Source organism: Thermobia domestica, chromosome 1 (assembly GCF_964235325.1).
Source record: "Thermobia domestica chromosome 1, izTheDome1.hap1.1, whole genome shotgun sequence".
Taxonomy (NCBI): Eukaryota; Metazoa; Arthropoda; class Insecta; order Zygentoma; family Lepismatidae; genus Thermobia; species Thermobia domestica.
Window position 1 is genome coordinate 196734925 of NC_137454.1, and position 22162 is coordinate 196757086.

A 22162-nucleotide genomic window follows, 5' to 3' on the forward strand; every position below is an offset into this window, starting at 1 on the left:
GGTTATCAATTTTAATGCACATAGTATTGCCGAGCGAGCGCTAGCAACCGAAGGCGGGCTAGAGCCCGTAGGGTGTGTTGTTCTTTTGTCTTCGTTACGAACAGTTCACTTTCTTTTCCCACTATAAAGTTCAGTTAGGGTAATCTAGCGAAGTTAGTTAAAAATTTTCATCCCACTTTACTCAGACATCAATTGCCAGTCTCCACTATCAACTCACTTTTGTAAATCGTGCTGTTTTATGCCGGTTATGGCTCCCCATCTCTAAACTGTTACGAAACTGAGTGAGTGCATATGAAAGGTAACTCTATTAGATGCTGTTTTCCGGCGGTGGGATGTTTGTGCACAATGTACAGAATCTGTATTTTGTTATTACAAGCGGAACGTTACTTCTATGAAATCATGTCAAGTGCTATTGAAAATCTTATCATTACCAAAACGTACTTCTTTTCCCCACCCTCGTTTAAGCGCTAACGCAACATCACTGATGCGCATGCTCCCTTCAGAAGCGCCGCAGGACCACCGCACGGGCCTATTACTTTCGCCCTGCCCTGACGAGATTAGAAAGCTTTTATGCTTTTTATGACCAACTAACACATATTCATTGTCTTTTCTTGCACTGTGGTATTTGTACATAAATCGTAAAAGAATTGTAAATTTTCAGCAGTTGCACCTGATTGCCCCCTTGAATTTTATCTATGCCAGTTGAGATATTTTCATATCGCCCAGTCGACAGTAAGGAGGAAGTTAGTGAAAGACGGGATGCTGGTGAAGGGTAAAGAGACCGAACACGCCTTTCTAACTCAGACTACAATGGGTCAATGATGTTCAGATCTCATGATTGTGGGATCCAGCGGAGGTGTGATAGCTTCTGGTCATGCTCCTCAAATCATGATTTCACCGTTGTTGCAGCGTGACAAGGTGCTAATTCATCTTGGTAGATGCCATTACCATCAGGGAACAATATTTGGGCCATGGGTAGAACCTCGTCCCCCAAAATGGCCTCATACGTCTTAGCATTCATCACTCCATGCAGGGCTATGATAGGACCTGTAGAAAACCATGATATCACTGCCCATACTGTAACAGAACCATCGCTATGCTTTACAGTTGGGAGCAGACAGTCTGTATCAAGGGCCTGCGACGGTGTTCTCCATACGTAAAGACGACCGGTTGGTGGAAACAAGGCGAAGGTCTATTCATCGGACCTCATTACGTGTTTCCACTGCTCATGAATTCACGCCTTGTGGTCCTTGCACCACTGGATGCGCCGGTTCACATTTACTTCTGTGACCAGGGATTTGGCGATAGCGGCCCTGCCATGAATTTTCATTTTATGAAGTCCCAGTCGCACTGTTTTCGACGAAACCGGGTTCTGTAGGCCGAAATTGAGTTCAGACGTAATTTTCATTGCAGTGGTCTTTTTACCTCCTACAATCCGTTTTAATGCCCTCCGGTCCCTATCTGACAGGATTGTCTTTCGACCACTGTTATGATTTGCAGACGTCGTTTGCCCATGAATTGTGTATGTCCTTGTGACATTGGACACAGAGCCTTTCGATACCCCCACAATGTTCGCCACTGAAACTCCAATCAGATGGGCACCAACAATCATGCCTCTTTGGAAGTCTGTCAAGGCGGACATTCTACCGCACCACTTTCACACCACGACACTCACAGGTGAACTGATCACTGCTGACCGAAGAGAAAGGTTCGCATGACACATTGAAAGCAAAAAGCGATCGGCAACTGCAACACGTGTTGTACAGTGGAGGACCAAACTTACGTGTTCTGTATGAAGTGTTTTTAGGTTTTTTGTCCAACCCATATATATATGTGTGTGTGTTTGTGTATGCAGTATGAATATTAAATGAGCTGAGTCCTGCTAAGAATTTTCATCGAGGAAAATCTGTCCGACAACAGAAAATGAACAAAATCAAAACGAGATAAATATGAAGCACAAGCCGTCTGGCAAGTCAATGTTCAATATCAATATTATGTGATTCAAAAAGTAAAAAACTGAGAGATTTGATATCGCGGATTTCAATAAACCTGTACCAAGATTCTCATTGCACAGTAACGGATACGATTGCCGAAACTAAGTTTATCATCAAATAACACTAAGAATTTTTTAAGGAGGTTATCAAGTGGTATCAATACGACTGTTACTAATATATATACATATATGTATCGGGTGTTCTAAAAAATGGCATCCATCTACTGTAGAAAACTATTTTACAAGTCAAAATAAAGGAAAATATATGTATATTTGTATACCTTCGCGATCCTCTAATACGAACGTAAATTGCAGTGTGCGTCAACGTCACAGACAAAAAGCCACAGAGTAGATACCGGTATACTAATCCATCAAACAGTTGCATTGATTTTTCCAGATGACGGTTAAAGTCGATAGAAGTCAACATTGGCGCCACGTATTAGTGTAACATTTGATGTAGTAGCTGCTTGATGTGGATTCGTATAGTAATATTACTGGTTCCAAATTAATCTGCGACGTTACCACATAGTGAAATTTTGATTCCGCAGAGCGGCTGAAGGAGGTCGTTGAGTTCGATTTCGAGTTTATCGTCCTTTTCAACAGCGAAGCTGTATGAGACTGATCAACCTGGAATCCGAACCACATGAGCTCCCGCCGGGCTTTGAACCCGGGTCTCCCACGCCAAAGGCGCGTACGCTATCCGCTTAGCCATGAATTAGCTCCTGGCAGGGTTTGAAAAAAACGGGTATTTTTGAAGAGACCCAATCCACCTGGGCCCATATTGGTTTTTTCGGGTTTAATTGGGCTTTTTCGAAATATTTCAATGTCTTTGGGGTAAAAGTGTTAAAATGTGATTTATATTTCAAGATTGTTATTGTCGCAATTTGCAACAACTTTCTGTTCACTATTGTTTATAAAAAATGGTCGCCATTTTGAAATTTTGTATTGAATCGCAGAGAAAATCTATACAGCAAATTTAGAACGTCTCTTGCTTCTAGCCTCAAAATTTCAACTTAAAAGTCTGAAAATAGCACACTGTAGCGTGGCTACATGCTAGTTGAAATATGGCCACCATTTTGAAATTTTACGTTGGATGGCCGCCAAATTACATATACAGCTAATTTGAAGTGCTTCGTTCTTCAACTCAGATTTTTTTTTTTTTTTGAAAGTCCGAAAATCGCGCTTTGTAGCGTGGATACCCACTATTTTGAGAAAAGAATGCCGCCATTTTGAAATTTTACGTTGGTATGCCGCCAAAATCTATGCAGGAAATTAAGTGTGTTTCGCCCTTGTACCCTGAAAATTTAAACTTAAAAGACCGAAAGTTGCACCCTGTAATATATGTGTGGTACAGGCAGATAAACGAACAAATGTAGATCGACTCATTCCACGAGCGTCAGTAACGTTCGCGAAATACAGTATGAATGCCAAATATATTAGTTTAAAGCAGGGGTGGCAAAAACCATGGTTTTTATTGAAGAAAACAGTTTTTTTTTTTTTTTTGTTTAAGTAGTTTACTCTATGTATTTATATTAGATATGGACAGAAATTATTTTTTTTCGCCTTGGTGTTATTATGGAAGGGGTCACATAAGCTTAAAGCAGAATCCAAACCGTTTCTCGGCTTACATCCAAGAGAAATTGTCCATTTCGACACGAAACCGGGACTAATTGGTTACAAATGCGATTGCCGACTCACTTACGAAGGACTTCTGATAAAAACACGTTGTATTGATCTTTACATAGGCCTAGATTTTGATATAATTGTCAAGAGTCATTTCAGAAGGACAAAATGTTAAACAGTTACACAAGTAATAACATGATACTGAATTATATTTAAATCGGGAAACTCCCGCTTTAGCCATTGGGAAAATTGTGTTATTACTTTAAATGTATTTGTATGTAAAATTTTAAGGACAACTTATCATAATCACTACGCTAAAACTGAAATATCAAATTACAAATTTGGTATGTAGATATCATTCAATGAAATTAAAACAAGGTCGAATCCAAGCTGATCTTGGAAGCTACGTAGGCATTTGATACATTTTACCAATTTCTATCAATATATTTAAGCAACCTTGGCTTCTTTATAAAACAACAGGCATTCAGGGAAGCAGAAATATATAATTTGGTTTCGTTTCCCATGTTTAGGCTTAACATCCTTATGAAATAACAAGGTTATCGTGGAGAAGACTTCCGCTTAAAGGGATACCTTGAATCGCTACTTGGTTTACACTTGAAAGATGAGTTGTGGTTCGACCGAGAATTGAACACGGGACCCCTTGATTAAAAGGTAAAAAGTAGATAAACGGAATGAAGATGGTGTGATATGTGGAGACGTCACCATGAAGTTCACACGATTTAAAGCATTTTTTGTGTTTTTTTTAAACCATTTTTTTTAAGCAGCTGGTTTAAAGGAAAGGTATAATTCATGTATTATAAAATAAATGTTTCAAAATATCTTATGTGGCAAATATTTTCCAGCGTAAAATAAATGATTTTATTATTGGAGTTCACTTCCGATACTTTGCGCGTTCAATTAACGGGAATTTCCCTAGCAATAGCAAGACTGTTCGTTCTCGAAAATGAATTTAAAACAATTAACAAAGAGATAATTCTTATTTTGTGAGGTAACTGTCTTAAATGAAATTAAATATCTTCCAGCTTAAAATAAATAGTTTTATTATTGAAGTATTTACTTCCAATGCTTTGTGTGTTCAATTGCGGAAATTTCCCGAGCACTTTTTTCATGACGGGTTTTCCCCGAAAATGCAACTCTCTTTACTGTACATCGGCACTTCCACTAGTATGGAAGTTTAAACTCAGCACCTGAAATAGTAGGGTTACATACTCTTCGGAACACCAAGCGTTAAGCTTCTTAAATTCGACAAGAATTTTTACGCTATTGCTGGTGTTGATTCTCCAGAATGCTTATTTGAAGAGTAGCAGCTAATGACTGAACTAAACTGTTGTTGAAAAACCATATTTTACTGAAGAATACTTACGTTACCATCTAATGTATGTAATAATACTGTTAGTTTTACTAATGTATTTACATATTTACTGGTGGTACAGGTACCTATGGCCTTAAACTTGTTAAATGTATGAGGGATAACGTCCCACGTCGCCGAGCACACTATTCACCGAAAGAATTTTCTAAAATATGAAATTGCATATTTTACTTTAAATAGACTATAAGCACAATCCATACATTAATTTGTTCTATAATTATCTCAAGCTCAGGTAAGCTTTTATATTCATTCAGGGCATTCAGAACTTTATATAGGTCTAACATTCAATGTTATTGTATACTCTAACATGAAAGCATCTAATTCACCCAAGGTAAGTCTAAAAACTGGTAAAAGTCACTTTCAATATGATCACCTTAGTTGTACCGATAATATACTAACATAAAGCTCAAAAACGCAGGTGTTTTTTTTTTTTTCAGGTGGGTCCAACCTGAAAAAGCCCGGTTATTTTTTTTAATTTTTTTTTTTTTTTTTTTTTTTTTACTTTTTTCGGGCGAGCTCACTTGGACAAACCCTGGGTCCTGGAGGATATTTCATCGTAAAACCTTTTCGCTTTATTTTGACCTGTGGAATAATGCTTTGTGGTCCGTCGGCGCCATTTGTAGAAAGACATTCCACTGGGACATTTTTGAGGGTTTAGTTTTAATTCCAACTCTCACAACCGTTGGGTAGTTTAAAATTCATTGGAGGCGTAATGATAATATAATGTCATGTTTCTCTGAATATGGACACGGGATTGTCCAAATACAGCTGCTTGGTTGTGGTACTAGTTATGCGGTCTAAAGTAGTGAGCACGGATTACAAGAGTGAGAGAGTGTCTGGGTGTTCTGGAAAGCGACTGGGTAGCGTAGTGCATAGCGCATCTGTACGGTACACCGAAGATCCTGAGTTCGAGTCCCGGTCCAGTTCGCATATACTAACTACAGCGTTTTAACTAACCATGCCAACACCTTCGTACATTTACGATTTGAAGAATTTGTATATATTGTAATATAATTTACTTGATCTAAATCTTTTGGCATTTCTGAGATCGCGTAAACGCTAATGACATTCATTACAGTAGCTTAAGATTTTGTTCTTGCACACAGATAATGGGGTTCGAAGCATATCAAGTGAAGCTCAGAACCAGAGTCTGTTCAATAAAATGACTGCTTATGCATCACTGGGAGAAACGCAAAACATGCTTCTGCTCGCGCGAGTATTTGTTCATTCCGTCCAAAATCCTTGTTTCGAATAAATATAGTAACCATTACACTGAAAGCAGCTGCATTGACTTCCGTTTTTTTTTCCGCTTTTGGATGACGTTCTATTTCTATTTTCTATTGTCGGCAATGAAAAACTGAGCTGAACATTTTTCACAGTGTACACTCATGTACAAAATTATTGTCGCATGTCTATAAGTATGTTGTTCTATGAATATGATTTGGTAACGAATTCGTCCGGTATTTCTTATAATGTTAATATCTGTATAATCGGTAAAGACACGCATGTGGCAAATTTCGTGTCAAAAGAGCAATAAATAAGAACAATATGAGGGAAAAAGCCTTTCTTGTCCATTTAGCAACATTTTGTTTTACTCATTCTAATTTTCTTATTTATAATTCTTTTCCTATGAAATTTACCAAATATTTAGTTTCCGATTATACACATAGTATCAGTGTTAAAAGTATCCTGCAAAATCATTATCAAATTATATTCTTAGAAGAAGATGGTATTAGATACGCGACAATCAGTTTGAACATGAGTGTACATCATTATCTGTCTTCTCTTAATAAATGAGTAGAAAAATTGTAGTTCTGAATTGCCGTCTTGGAAGATCTCGAAAAATAATAGTCACATTAAACTATAAAGTAATTTCGCAGGCTGTACCTTGCTCTCTGTGTCTTCGCACCAGTATACTTAGACAGATAACACTACTGAAGAAAGCGAAATTACTCCGCACCATAAGTTGATAATCGGCGAATTAATTTGTATTATAATAGAGTACGTAATCAAATAATAATAATAATACAGTCAAATAATTTCAATTATTATAATTAATAGACAGATAATTAATATTTGCGCTTGCGGATTATTTTTCGGAACATACAGTGAAATTTCGTGTAGGGCTAAATGCTTTTTTTTAAAAAATCGATTTTCAAAGCACGATATGTTTTAAGAATGGGGGTAAATTAGAACGCCTACATAGCTTAGTTGGAATCACTATCGTATCTTGAAATAACAAACCTTTCCTTCCTTACCGACATCTCAACAAGGACAACTTATTGCATCAATGTATTCCAAACCAATAGTTTGTTGATTGTTCTCCCTTTGAAGAATGTAAATTAAGAATGAAATATTATAGCATTGTAAATAAATTAAATCAGGACATTTCTCTATTGTCTAGATGTCTTTGCAACACGCAGCTCTTTGAAACTGTATTGCGAAAAGCAGATGTCTGGTCACTCTAGTTTAGAAGTTATCAGTGTGAAACCATTGCAAGTGTACTATTTCCAATTTTTTTTTTTTTTTTTTTTTTTTTTTTTTTTTTTTTTTTTTTTTTTTTTTACAGTCCTGTGTTGTGGCCGTATTCTTTGGCTGTCATGCCCCTCATCCCTACGTACGCACCCTCGTGCTAACACGCGAGCTCCTCCGCTGCTGAACTCGAGCCTTCATGTACTAGGGTAGCATCCCTGTCTTTTAGCGGTCACCTAGCCTAGGTTGTTATTGATTTCTCCTCTGGTTGGTGTACCTTTTCCATAAGTGATTTTATGGCATTCGATACCCATGAGAAGTCACATAAGTGCACGCATATTGTCAATCTGCACGCTTTTCTTTCTTTTTTTTTTACTTCCCTAATCTTGAATTAATCTATAAGAGATTTTACACACACACACACGTGTATATATTTCCCATTTGCAATTAATTACGTACAGATTGATAATAGTTTCTAACAGATTAGACATAACGATTTAAAAAATACAAACCAGCGATACAATAGGGTAAAGTAGGATATGTTCGGAGAGTAGAGCAGAGTAGGATAGATTAGGTTGTGAATATAGGTTACCAAAATAGTTAAGGTTAGTGCGTGCAGAAAAGGAATGTGGATTCCACATTATAAAGTTAGTTTACTTTTAATTCTACCCTAGTACCGTAAGTTGTATAACTTTATTTTCTTGGCACGTTTGCATTAAAAATTTTAAAAATAAGGGGAATTTTCTCGTTTATCTGTTGAAAACCAAGGAAATACTTTTCTGTTGAAGAGTTTCTTTATGAATTCAAAAATATGCTAAATAAGATTTGAAAGAAGTTATGTCTATCCCAATATAACAGAAAATAAAAATGTATATAAAGCCTGTAATAATAATAATAAAAAAGCATAATTTAAAAATATACAAGAAAAATGATAAGAATTTACAATATAGAATTGTAGAAATAAAGAAAAGTAATAAACTTGGAAAAGGGCAGAGTAGACAACGTGGACTGTGTAAACACTTGATAGAATCAAACTTTTGTTTACTCTTCCTATTCTGACCGGCGAATATTGAGACTGTTACATATATTGATTTATCAAATTCTTTTGATATCAGCAATTTCATTCTCCTAGGTTTGTTTTGGCTTTGTGCTAGCTTCATTTTCTGTTTTAATGAACTATGTAGTTAGAAACTTATGTTATTATTATTGAGAAGTTTACATGTAGTTTCGTATTTTCTTATTTTTCAGGTTTAGTTATTACTTATGCTTCATTCGATCGCCGAGGACTTAAAACTAATAAAAAATCGAAATGAACGTTCCAACCATCATTGTTTTAGATATTCCAATATAGTGAAGTCTGAGGTGATCCTTTAAGTACAAGAACTTAAAGATGGATTTGAATAATATTTATGCAGCTGTTCCTACAGTACCTTTAAATGACCCAGTGAAAAATGAAGGTGTGGAAACTCAAGAGAAAAATGATCTCAAAAGTGCCTTAAAGTCTAGAATTAAATTTGCAAATGATGTGTCTTATGATTGGAAATTGTATTCAAGAGCAGTTTGTATGATTGAGCGTTTATCAATATCGAAGGTAGATCATATTGTCAGTCTAAGGGAAGCAAAATTCAGTATTAAAGAAGAATCAGGATTTCAGAAAGGTAGTTGTAAATCTGCGTACGAAGGCGTAAAAGGAACTGAAAAAGTTGTTTTGGGCAATTCACAGATCAGGTTGGTTTTTCTAAGTTGTAAATATTGTATTTTTAATTATAGAGATATATTAAGAGTTTGGATTTTAATTGCATGAATTGTGTACTTCTACGGCGCTTTTTATATTAACGAAACAACAGATTCAGCCCATATGGTAGTGTATTTATTGATGAATGCTATAGGATGCCTATTTAGTATTATGCTATGGTTCAGTACAGCCTCATTATTATTTTGAGTCAGCATGCTTTTGATGAGTTTGATGTAGCTTTCCATATTTGCTTCCCTGACGCAGATTTAATTTATTTCTAGGTTTGCTTTCGTACATCTTTCATTATTTGTAGCTATATCTCAGTCTCGGCCCTTCTCTGAGTATTTTTCTTTTCGTCATTTTCTCTGTACCCAATAGCCCGATTCTTTAATGTTTCGTAAATGTACAATCATCCTATCTTCGTCTCGATGTCATCTTTAATACACTCCTTTTTTTCAACTAGCACTTCAATTTCGTTTGTTTTCATTTCTTATACACCGACCTAATTCTCAACGTCTTTTATAACACATGTTGATAGCTTCCATTCTCCGTGCTTTTTAAGTTTCGATATTTTATATCCGTACAACGCCATACGGCATTTTATATCCGTACATATGTTTTTGTCTCCTTTCCCGCCAATCTTTTGTTGGTATTTGCGGATAGACCATTTTTTTTATTCAAATGCTTTTATTTCCTGTACTATTCTGGGTTTTACTTCTTATTCACATCTAGTATCAATTGTTATTTTACTTAAGTAACAATTCCTGCATGTTTTCCAGGTGATCTCCTGTTTTGACTTTAGTTGCTTTTTCTTTCTTTTCTTAAAGGTCTGATAATTTTATTTTATTCTTGTTTATCTTCATGTTAAGTCATATACTCTGAACACTTGCATTCTATTTTTTTTTCTGACTTCCAACAGCACGACATTGCAGCAAATCCAGAGATGAGTATTTTCTCCCCTAGGCTGTGTCGTAGAGTTCTTTTTTGTGTCGTCAATGTAAAAACATAAAAGAGATTGGTCATAATGATCATCCTTGCCTTAACACCATCTGAAATTTTGCTTCTCTTATCTCTTCTTCTTCTTCAGTTCTCCCTTTTTTGTTCTTTTTAGAACTTACACAATTCTACACTCCTTAGTTTAATCTTTATTCCTTCAGAATTTTGAAACTTTTGCTCCATTCTAGCCAATGGATTCAAATGAAATCTCAGTACAACCATTTTGAATTTATCTATGAAATGTGCGTTTGAATAACATTTCAAGGTAACTACAATTTCCAAACGGAAGTGAGTGATACTTTAATATTAATTTTTTATTTGTGCTCACGTACATAAGGAAGATATATATTAAAAAGTACAAATTACAAAATCTTAATGGCTGAATTAGTTCCATTTCGCAAACACTTTTCAGAACTTTATGACTTTTTTGAGTTGATATGTGATGCTTATAAATTGATGATTATACTAAAGAGCTGGGATTTTCTTTGTAATGTCGTACAGTAACACACACAATCATTTTGATATTTATAGTTTTGGGTTAATTTGTTCCAAGTGTACAGCCCTTACACAAACATAGGGAATATATATATATATATATATATATGTATGTATATATATAAGTCCAAGTGTTCATGGTAGTTCGAATATAGATGCTATACTTAAACAATATATTTTGAAACACAACACGATATGATAACTAAGAAAACTGATTTGTCTGTTTGAGATGGTATCATCGTTTCGTTTTGGAACCACGCTAAAAATATGTAATGTAAAATTGGTGAAAAATTTAAAACATATGCAACAAACATTACGATTTGCGGTCTGATGAATAAAACAGTTCTTGCTAGAATAATCACCGATTTAATTTCAACATATAACTGTGGAAACATGAATTTCATTTATAGTCATATGCTTTTATTACTTCGTTTTGAAACGTGACACCTCGTTGTCAATTTAGTTGAATACTGATCAGTTAATCAGTCATTTGCTTAGAGGATGGCATCATTCATTCGATCACCCATCATGTTCTTTGGCTTTCCTGTTAGTTACACTACAGTACTCGCAGACTTTTGGAGTTCAGATTTTGGTGGGCGTCTTCCAAAGGGATGGTAAGTGAATGTCTTCCTCTGTCTGAAGTGCACGTGCACTATTTCGGACACGCCTTTGTTTTTGTCCAGTGTTTTGCTTATATTTTTGTTTACCGACAAAGAACTTTAAGAAAGAAAATATTATAATATTTTTAAAAAATCACCATGTTTCTAAGTTCTCAATTAAGTATTTTATTTTATGTTATTTTTGCTTTCAATTTTTTTTTCTTTGTTTCTGTGACCATGCGTTTCTGTCGTTTGGAATGAAAGTTAATCCTATACTCATTCTCTTTGGTCACATCAGTTTCACGCTTATCCGTAGATAAAGTCGTGCCTGTGGCATTGTAAGGGGAGTAGGGTTGGTTTTCCTTGTGAACGCTCTATTGTAGTGCTGTAGCATTTTTTCAATTTATTATGTACTAGCGTATATTACCCGCTTCGCTGGGTTGAACTAAATAATTTAAATGCACACTGATATTGCTCATTTTCGATCATTTAATGTATGTCACCCCTCCTCATCCCCAAGTGTCGGGGCTGAAAATGGATTTAAACAGCATCAGAAGTGTCACTGTTCATTTCGGAGACCACAAGAACTATAGATTCAACACTAATATCGGTCACTTTTGACCATTTATGTTTCCTCCTGTCTATGTTGCAGGCCATGACATCGGAACTGTCACCGTTCATCTCAGCGATCCCAAAAAATGTGGATTCAGCACTAATATCGGTCATTTTGGATGATTTTTAAATATCTCTTCCTCCACCTCCCCAAGTTGCGGGTTTGAATTTGGATTTAAACGGGATCGAAAGTACAACTATTCACCTAAGAGACCCAGAAAACTATAAATTCGACACTGATAGTGGCCATTTTCGATCATTTTTATATCTCTCTCCTCCCCCTCCCGCAAGTGGCGGGGCTGATTTTGGATTTAATCCGGATCGCAAATGTCACTTTCATCTGAATGATCCCGAAAACTATGGATTAGACACTAATATTGGTCATTTTCGATCATTATTATATATAGCTCCCCCTACTCCGTGCTGTGGCACCTGGCATCAGAATTGTCACTGTTAATTTCAGCTACTCCTAAAACTCTGGATTCGACACTAATATTAGTCGTTTTCGATCATTTTTAAATGTTTGTCCCCCTCCCCTACGTTGTGCTCTCCCCCTCCCCAACCATCAGGGCTGCACGTGGATTGAAACAGCATCAGAAGTGTCACTGTTTCTCTCATCGACCACGAAATATATGAATTCAACACTAATATCTGTCATTTTTGATCATTTCAAAATTTATCTCCCCCTCCCCTGCGTTGCATCGTCAAAATGAATAGCCTAAAGTAATCCCTGCTCCTAAACTCATGTATGTTGAAAATTTGATTGAGATCGGTCGGGTATTTCAAGAGTGATGAAGTCACAAAGACAGCCTTTTTTTTCTTTACATATATCTCCCCACTCCCCCCAGTTAGATTAAACTGTATTTGATCATTTCACCACAAAACCACAGCATTTACAGAAATTTAGCCGCGTAGTAATTTCTCGTTAGGATCTCGTGAACGACAATAATGAGTATTTACTTGAATTGACAGACAAATATTTCTTAGAGATAACTCGGATTAAAAAAAAGTAATTAGGTTAACTGGTTCCAAATGGCTGATGGTTTGACATTACCGCCTGAAAGTTCTACCTGCATTCCTAGTCCCCTTTGTTGTTTTAAATGTCGGCATTTCGGGCATTCCAGCACGTCATGTAATACGATGCATTTTTTTCCCCCCGATCACAATTTGCCCCTATAGATTCCTCAATCTGAACGGTTTACGGTAGCCAATCTAATCCAACTTGACCATTGACTAGATCCATTTGTATTGCTTGTCAGAGATTTAAACGCGTACTGTTACTTTTAGGGCTGTATCCGCGTAAAGTATTTCGTCATATTACTTAATTTACAAAAGTGGAATGATTTATTTAACGGCAGATCTACTTGCCTATTGACTCCTACACATACTAATATTGACTTTTCTCGGTGCGGTGTTGCCTTTACTGGGTTTTCTGTTTAGAATGTACACCGAGATCTCCGTGACAGTATCATTTCCCGGTTATCACTAAAGGTCTGCCTGTTGCCAATCTGAATCATGTTAAACACTTGAATTCTAAGTCTTGCTGATTGATTGATATTTCAGAAATGAGTGAGTTTCATTCTCTGGATGATTTCTCTGTAGCTGATTATGTAGATCTATTTAAGAGAGCGTAATAGATTCTGCGCGTTCTTGCGCCATTAGTCAACATCCCAAAGCTCAGAATCTCCAAGTTTCGCAGTTTGTGCTCGTTTCTGCTCTTTTATTAACTTGTCGACTAACCAAAACTGAAAAGATTACGTATTGTCGCTCAGTAGACGTACACCTATATCTGCTATCTGGCGATGGATTCACTTATCAGTGAAACCAGTGCTACTCTCAGTGTACGTACCTGCTCTATAATAAATGGGATTCTGTAGACTAAACACATAAGAGATAGCTAACACATCGGGCAGACATTTTTATCTATCTCTGACCGTGCATAATATTCTTACGACTTTAATCCCTTTCGTACTCGTATCCAACGGAACTCGTTAGATTTTCTTAGCGCTAATACTAAGAATGATAATGTTTCATTTACAGCGCTCGAGTTTGCCTTACTAGAGTCATCGAATACTGCAACAGGGATTGATCGTAAATATGTTGCGCATTGTTTCTCGCGACACAACATTCACTTTATTATAACTCGTCAATCGTATGTGAACAGAGGAGACTTGTCAATTTCGATGGCTGAAGATGTGGTGATTCAAATTTAAAACCAGGGAAATCCGCATTACTACAACAATCTAGAGACAATTGCTGTCAATAGTTGAATATATAAGCTTTCAATCGGTGGCGACCAAGTGACTGGTCTTGTATTTGGAGTCAAACACACACTCTTCCTCTTTCGAGCAAATTTCAGTGTGTATCGCTCATTCTGATCCACTACTAATAATCATGCTGAACTCATACATCAGCTTTAAGAATGTTACTTCCATCGTCAGCATCTTGTTGCAGTTTCATTGGATTTGGAAAGGACTTATGACAACTTAGCGCTACGTAGTTTTAAAAGAAATGTATGACCAGAATCTTCGTGGCAGCATGCCTCAATCTTTAACTGTTTTACTAATGTTAATGACTAATTTACTAATGTTGATAAATGTTACTTTAAAGTGCTTGTGTGTTCTTGTCTTGCATAGGGATTCCAGCAAGAAAATGATGTCCTCCTACAAGGTAGTGAATGTCCTTAAGGCCGTGTCTAACGTTTTCAGCTGAGATCATCAATCCCTATATAATAACATGGTGAACTTCTTTCGAAAGTATTATGAAAACTGTTTGTCTTATGCAGTTCAAAATTTCTCCACATGTTAACCCACCGCAATACTACATGTTCACCTTAATTTTTAATCTAGCTCTTATAGTTCATTAATGTTACATTTTACAAAGAAATGTGACGACGCTGGAAATAATACAAAAATAAACACAAATTCAGGTATTGGAGAATCAACAGTGTTTCTTTTCCTGCTCGTGAAATTGCAGATACAATCTCTCCTGATCCATTCACACTACTATTCTTTACTGATCTTCAAAAAGTTGGTAGGGGAGGAAAACAAGTTATGAAATGAGAAAAGAGTGTTCATCTAATAATGTCGAGATTGTATATCTTCGAAGTTATTTTAGTTGTCAATCTGATCATATGGTTCGGAAGAAGAAAGGGTTGCGGAAGTTAAGACTGGCTGCTGTCAGAAATGGGACAATCTTATCTGCCTACGCATCCGTTTTACTTGTATTTTATAAGAAACCTTGGCAAACAAGGTACACTTTCTGTTTTCATTTTTCGACCATTTTGTTTTGATTCTTGCGTAGTGAAAAAAATGAGACACAACAGAGGGAACGCAAAATTAAAGCATTATCATCAATATTTTGCTCTCCAAAACAAGGAATGTAACTAGGTACCGTTATCACGAGTCACCTAGTGGCTTTCCGTTTGCAGCCATTTAGAAACGCGAAAATATATGCCGATTTTCTACATGGGTGGAAAACGAAAGCAGATAAGTGAGTCATGATAACGGTATCTCAAGTAAGATAATATTATGTAGGGAGCTATTGTTCCACTTTTCGATTATCTTTTATCTATGAAGATATCACATAATTACTGTAAGATATACGGTATTTTAATTTCGCAGTGATAAGGCCTCTTAAGGATAGTGTAAAGCCACAAAAATTTGTTTCAGTGATAAGAGATGGCGTTGCTATCGCCCTATCTTTTCAATGTAAATTAATATTCACAAAAATGACTAATAACTTTTACAAATACTGAACTATGTTCTTCACTGTCAGTCTGTTTGAAGATAATGACTATACGCAGCAATTGTTCCGTGCAGATTTTCGAATTGTCGACTCGTTCATTGTTGAGTTCAACTAATTGTTGCAGAGGAATTGAATGCCCCTCCCCATACCATTTGTTCTAGGGCTCTGGAATTTTCGTATTTAGTACATCATGATGTAATCTATAGTTCCAAGGTGACAATTTTTCGACATTTTGTTCTTTCCATTGTTGCAAGCTTTTAATTGTTGCAGAGAAATACTATGCCTCTCCCGTTATCATTTGTTCTAGGACACTGAAATTCTGGCATTTAGTATAGCGTGATGTAACGTATGAATCACAAGTTGACTTTTTTGAAATTATGTTGTTTCCATTGTTGTAACCTTTTAATTGTTGTGGAGAAATCTGATAACTTTCCCGTTATCGTTTGCACAAGCACAATGAAATTCTGTCACTGAGTACAGAATGAAGTAATATATGAACCTCAAGGCGAAAATTTTACAACATTTTGTTCGTTCCATTGTTGTAAGCTTTTGATTGTTGCAGTGGAAGCCAATGCTTTTCCCGTTATCGTTAATTTTATGATTCTGAAATTTCCCCATTTAGTATACCGTGATGTAATGTATGATTCATAAGGTAATTATTTTTCGATATTTTGTTCTTACCATTGTAAACTTCTAATTGTTGTAGAGGAATTAATGCCTCTCCCATTATCGCTTGTTCTAGGTCTAAAATTCTGTCAGTACAGGACCAAGTGATCTATGAATTTTAGATGAAAATTTTACTACAATTTATTCTTTCCATTGTTGTAAGTGTAAACCAACCATTGTTGTGAACCAACTTGATTTGTGCAAAATGTTTTTGTTTTTCTGGGTATCATAATACATGGACATCTTCAGCTTGCCGAACCCATTTTCCCCGCTTTCTTTAACATGTTTTCTTTCCAAGTCTCCAATTTCGTTTCTCCGTCCAATTCGTTTCACTGTCCTTGAGAGGAGGGATAACATTCTTCTGAAGAACCTTAGACACTGGACACGGCCGTTCTGTGAGTTTCTCTCTGAACACCAAACACAGACACAAATACCAAACGTAACTATACATTCACACGCACCTTTCTGTTACACATTATATGCGGAAACAAATACCAACCACTAAAAGGTTTCTCAGGAACATTTACGAACAATTTAGAAAAGTTATGTAACTCTGAAACTGAAATATTAAAAACAATTCGGTTGCAAATTTGATAAATACAGTCAATATGTTTTTCGAAAGAGCAAATGAAGCTACATACTATGACAACAAGTCGCTGCGTGTTGTTGATGGGAAACAATATTGTTTCAATGTCTTATTACTGCATCCATAAAACTCATGTAGATGATCTGGATTGGGTTGGATAAACCGCTTACCGCTGACAGCATAAACCTTCGAGTTATTTTGTCTTTACACCGCTATACTAATCTTATGAAATTATTTAAAAATATTTAAATAAATAAATAAAACTAAACCAAGGATTGTTTACACTTACTTGTTATCTTTAAGGAAGCAGTTATTATATTTCTGAAATTTCCTCAAACTCGATTATTTGAATTCAAAAGCATTATCAGTTAGTTTATTAATCTTCCCAAGATTACTCGCAATTGACAATGAATGAAATGCATTCGTTTCTCGAAGTATGCTTAGTCTCATCAACTTTTTTTTAATCGGCTCTTTTTGCGTGGTTCCTTTGTGTGCTGTACGTGCTTCTTTGAGGACACATGTTAAATTTGTGCACATACTATCAAAAGAGAAACTGAAATAAATGTTTTACCCTTCTCCACTTTTGAATTTTCAACCCCTTTCTTTGTTCGGGTATTGTTCGTATAAGAATCTGTACACTTTTCCAGCTGTATACACGCTTAGAGTGAGATCATAAGATTTTAGTAAAATAAATAATCACTTCCAATTTCAATTCAATCTTTGTCGCTTGGAGGACATGATGGGTCACTGTTAGAGCGCTCACCTCTAGTGTGAGGTGTCCCTATTTTGATCCCGCCAACGCAAATTTGTCGTAAACACTGTAGCTATAGTTTTCTCGGGGCTTTTCCATTTCCAGAAACATTCTCCTTCCGCCATCATAATCATTCACGTCCATTACAGTCACCATCTTTTCTTCTCTCTTATCGTTATTGGAAAGTAAAAATTATCCAGAAAGCAACCAAAAGTGTTGTTGATTTAAATCGGACTATCGCATTACTGAGAAATCGGACTATCGTATTACTGAGAAATCGGACTATTTGATCATGCATATAGCAGTGATGAAGTGGGACATTGGTCACTTGGGTCTCGACTTTTGTCTGAGTCATCCGAGTCTGGGTCTCCCGGTCTGATTCGATGACTGAACGAACCCGGAGACCCAGTCATACCCTAAAACTCAGATACACCTGGTGACTGAGAAGCAACCGAAATACCTCTGCAGAATTACTGAAAAATTTTACTCTATACTTGATTAATGATGTTCACTGCTTGAGCTAGAACATTCATTTGTCCAATTCCTGATGTGACATTTCTTAACCAAGATAGGATGTTTTGAATATTTCAAATATAATTTCATGTTTATTCATCTTCAAACATGCTGTTTTTGATTATGGCCTATACAAAAAATAATTAACAAAAACTGATTAACCTCAGCGGTACTTTTTATATCCTAAACAAGAAGCTTTACAGGTCGATTAAACATTAACGATCTCTCGTAAGAGAAACGTGTGACTTATATTTTCTTTGCGATTTTGAATGTTGGTACACACCTGTTCACAAGAAGCTGAAAACTCGTTCAGAAACAAAGTCCGAAAAAGTGAGCCTAGATCTGTCACAATTCCCGCAGATCTATACACAGGGAATTGCATGTTCCCGCCTTTCTTTATATAGACACTAGCTGCAAACCGTACTATCATTCGAGCGATGTGAAAATGTAAAAACAAAATCAAACTACTTATTTCTGAGATTAATATTGATAGCACACCTCATTCACAGTTCCAATATGCAAAATCTACCTTTATTTTAAGTAGAAATTGCTGAAAACGACAGAAAATAGATATTTAAACCTCCAAGTAGGAACCTGTACTTGAAGTGATTCTATTATCAATATTATAACGCAGTCTCTTGTAAGTTGCGTCTGTGGTCAAGCGGGTTTGGTACTGCTACTGACATTTCTGAAACGAAGGGCGACGGTTCGAGCCTCCGTGCGGAAAGAAAGAGAGAACACGATATGGGAAGCAACATCTCAGAAGGACCGCTCTGCTAAAGTGCCAGCTCATTTAGTGGCAAGGAAACTAATTCAAATTTAGGAAAGAGCATCAACAGCGGCGCAGCTATTTTGAGCGAGCAACGTGTTATAGCGTTGATTTTATTTTATCCCAAAAAGGTCCGTCAGCTGCAAAAGTTCAAGGACAAACCCGTTTCCTTTGATTTCAAAGTCGCAGAATTCCAGGCGTTCGCCAGCAAAATTTTGTTTGACATCGCTTCTTGTAAATGTATCGACCCGGTTGCTTGCACTTATGTGAGAGAAAAGAAAGTGCCTAAATTGGAGGTTTCATTTTTAATTGACCAGAGAACCACTCGACAGATGGGTATGGCAGGACTTGATAGAAAGGAGACATAGAAACGTTCAAACCTTTATTGGGGAAAAATCGAGGTCAGAAAAATCAACCGAAGCCCAATGAAATTAGTAGTTCCGGAAGATAAAACGATAGTGTCCCTTTACAAAATGAATCGGTACAAGAGTCAAATTCCACAGTCGAGTTTCTTCCTGCGCTTAAAAGAGAGAAGACTAACCCTTCTAAACAAATAAGAGTTAGATTGTAGACATTCTCCAGTGCAGTATATAAATGTATTATATCAGACCGCAAGGCCGCAATTATCGCTTCGTCGCTTTTTGCAGATATCGGACTGGTTACCCCGGTTCATAAGCAGAAGGTGATCGACAAGAACAAGATTCGGAGAGAGAAGAAATCCTTAGGAAACGCCATCGTTGGCGAGGCGAGTTCATCGCTTGAATCGACCGAAGTAAAAACGTTATACTTCGACGGAAGAAAGAATCAGACTCTCACCCTTGAGACTAAAGACGGCATCAACCACCGAATAATGAAAAAAGATCACTTCATACTGCTACAGGACCCAGGATCGAACTATCTTCGCCACGTCTCTCCTTCATCTGGAAGAGAAGAGAGCATACGGGCTGCCTTCACAAAGTTCTTTGTTGATCAAAATATCCCCCTTTGAGATATGGTTGTTTTGAGTTGCGACGGTACTGCTACCAACACTGGTCGGAAGAATGGTGCGATGACACATATTGAAGTCTTCCTGAACAAATCCTTTCAGAGAATCGTCTGTATGATACACACGAATGAGCTCCCATTTCGACATTTGATTGAATTTATAGACGACAAGTCTACTGGACCAAATACATTTAGAGGACCAATAGGATCAGCACTTCAACCTACGAAGAGTTGCCACTCCAGAGTTTTCAGCCCGTTCCAGTAGACTGGGACCTCAACTTCATGAGGATTAATTAAGCACAGGTCAAAAATATTTGCTAAATATCTGCCAAGCGGTTTCTTCAGGAGAATGCCCCGTTGGGTAAGGATAAAGCCTGTTAAAATTCATCAAGCCAGATGGCTAACTACAGCAAATAGTCTTACGTTTGTACTAGGAACTAAGGAACCCACGAATGAACTTAAAACCATCGTCCAGTACATCATGATGGTCTACGCGCCACTCTGGTTTGCTATGATTCGTAATCCATCGTGTGCAGAAGAAGCCCGTCTTTTGTGGCAACTCAACACGACTTCTCGCCACATGGAAGCGAAATACGGGAAAATAATTGATCCAGTGTTCCATAGAAATGCGTGGTGCGGCCATCCTGAGAACCTACTTCTATCACTGACTGACCAAGATGCTAAAGTACGAGAGCTTGGCTGGAGGCGAGTCCTAAAAGCAAGACAAACGACCTAATCTGGTGATCGCGTACCGATACGAGAATTCGTCGTCCTTAAAATCAACTTAGAAGCGAGAAACTTTGTTGATATGAATAATTGGTCAACATGCACGCTGACGGAGCCACCACTGACAAAACACTTGAGCCTGCAGAAGCTAAGAGAAAATGTAAAAATGGCTCCAATGGCTGATGAATCTGTTACATCCTTATCCTTACCCTGTCATACTTGCGCTGTAGAAAGAATGGTGAAGTTGGTGACAGAAGCGGCATCAGCAGTATATGGGCAAGAAGCACGACGTAGATTTGTCCTAGCAACACTACAATCAAGAAAAAGCATACTAGAATTTAATAAAAAAAAAACAACAACAATTTGAGGTAAACGAGTAACGATATAAACTTGCACTACCATATGACACATTAGTATATACGGGTGGGCGGAACTCGAACTGTGGCCACCTTCTCGTGGTGAGTTCCGGGTTATTTCCATCATTAATGTTTGGAAATAAACAAAGAGCTGCAGATGTAAGACAAAATCTTTCTTATCTAATTAACGATCCAGATGAATCACAAACAATGCAACTTAATTTTAAGAAATGAGAAAAGTAGGGACACATTTGTCCATAGTTTAAGCCACTGGTGGCACCTAAATGACTTGACTCGTCAAGCTGCATTTTTCTACACGCAATATATAGACTTTTTACAGAAACAAAATCACATAGGATAACCATATTTCATAAAATACATATTTTATATTTTTTAAATAACATTTATTTTTTAACAAAACTTAAACATTTTCGACGTTGGTGGCACCTAAACATATTGACCAATCGATTTGCAATTTTTTGCACGTTATATGGAGCCCATTTCGCAAAAAAAAAAAAAAAAAAAAAAAACCACTAAGGGTAAGCTGAATTAAAAAAAAAGTGGAAATTCGATGCACCCTACTGTGCATGAAGTGTGCAATCAATATTAATCTCAGAAATAAGTAGTTTTATTTTGTTTTTACATTTTCACATCGCTCGGATGACAGTACGGTTTGCAGCTAGTGTCTATATAAAGAACGGAGGGAAAATGCAATTCCCTGTATATAGATCTGCGGGAATTGTGACGGATCTAGTCTCACTTTTTCGGACTTAGTTTCTGAACGAGTTTTCAGCTTTTTCTGAACGGGTGTGTACAATTATAAACGTTGTACTCTTTCAGTGCAACACTTGACGCACAGCCGCAAACAAGCGAAAAATAAAATTATATTTAGTTTAAAAGCGATGAGAGAGGAGAGAATCCGGTTTGTTAGAACTGCATTAGTAGCCTCACACACACTTTTCATGTATATGATGACGTTCCGTCTCTGGGTCTTATCGAATCATCGAGTCACTCCAGATCATGGGTCGTGGGTTCTCAGTCATGGGTCTTTCTGGGGCTGATTGCAATGTGTCTTCCGAGTCATGTTTCACGAAGTTCGTGACCCATTCCATCAGCAGTTGACTATCTATATGGCAACATCAAACATGT

General features: G+C 36.8%; 1 protein-coding gene across 8 annotated transcripts in view; it reads left to right on the top strand.

Moving 5' to 3' along the window:
* The window catches only part of LOC145692608 (uncharacterized), a 39242-nt gene that overhangs the window by 3667 nt on the left and 13413 nt on the right, over positions 1 to 22162 (top strand). For all 8 annotated transcript variants that reach the window (XM_081767962.1, XM_081767944.1, XM_081767936.1 and 5 more), the window contains exon 2: positions 8727 to 9206. In XM_081767962.1, the coding sequence (XP_081624088.1) occupies positions 8869 to 9206 (338 nt within the window). In that variant the 5' untranslated portion in view covers positions 8727 to 8868. The remainder of the gene's footprint in view (positions 1 to 8726; positions 9207 to 22162) is intronic.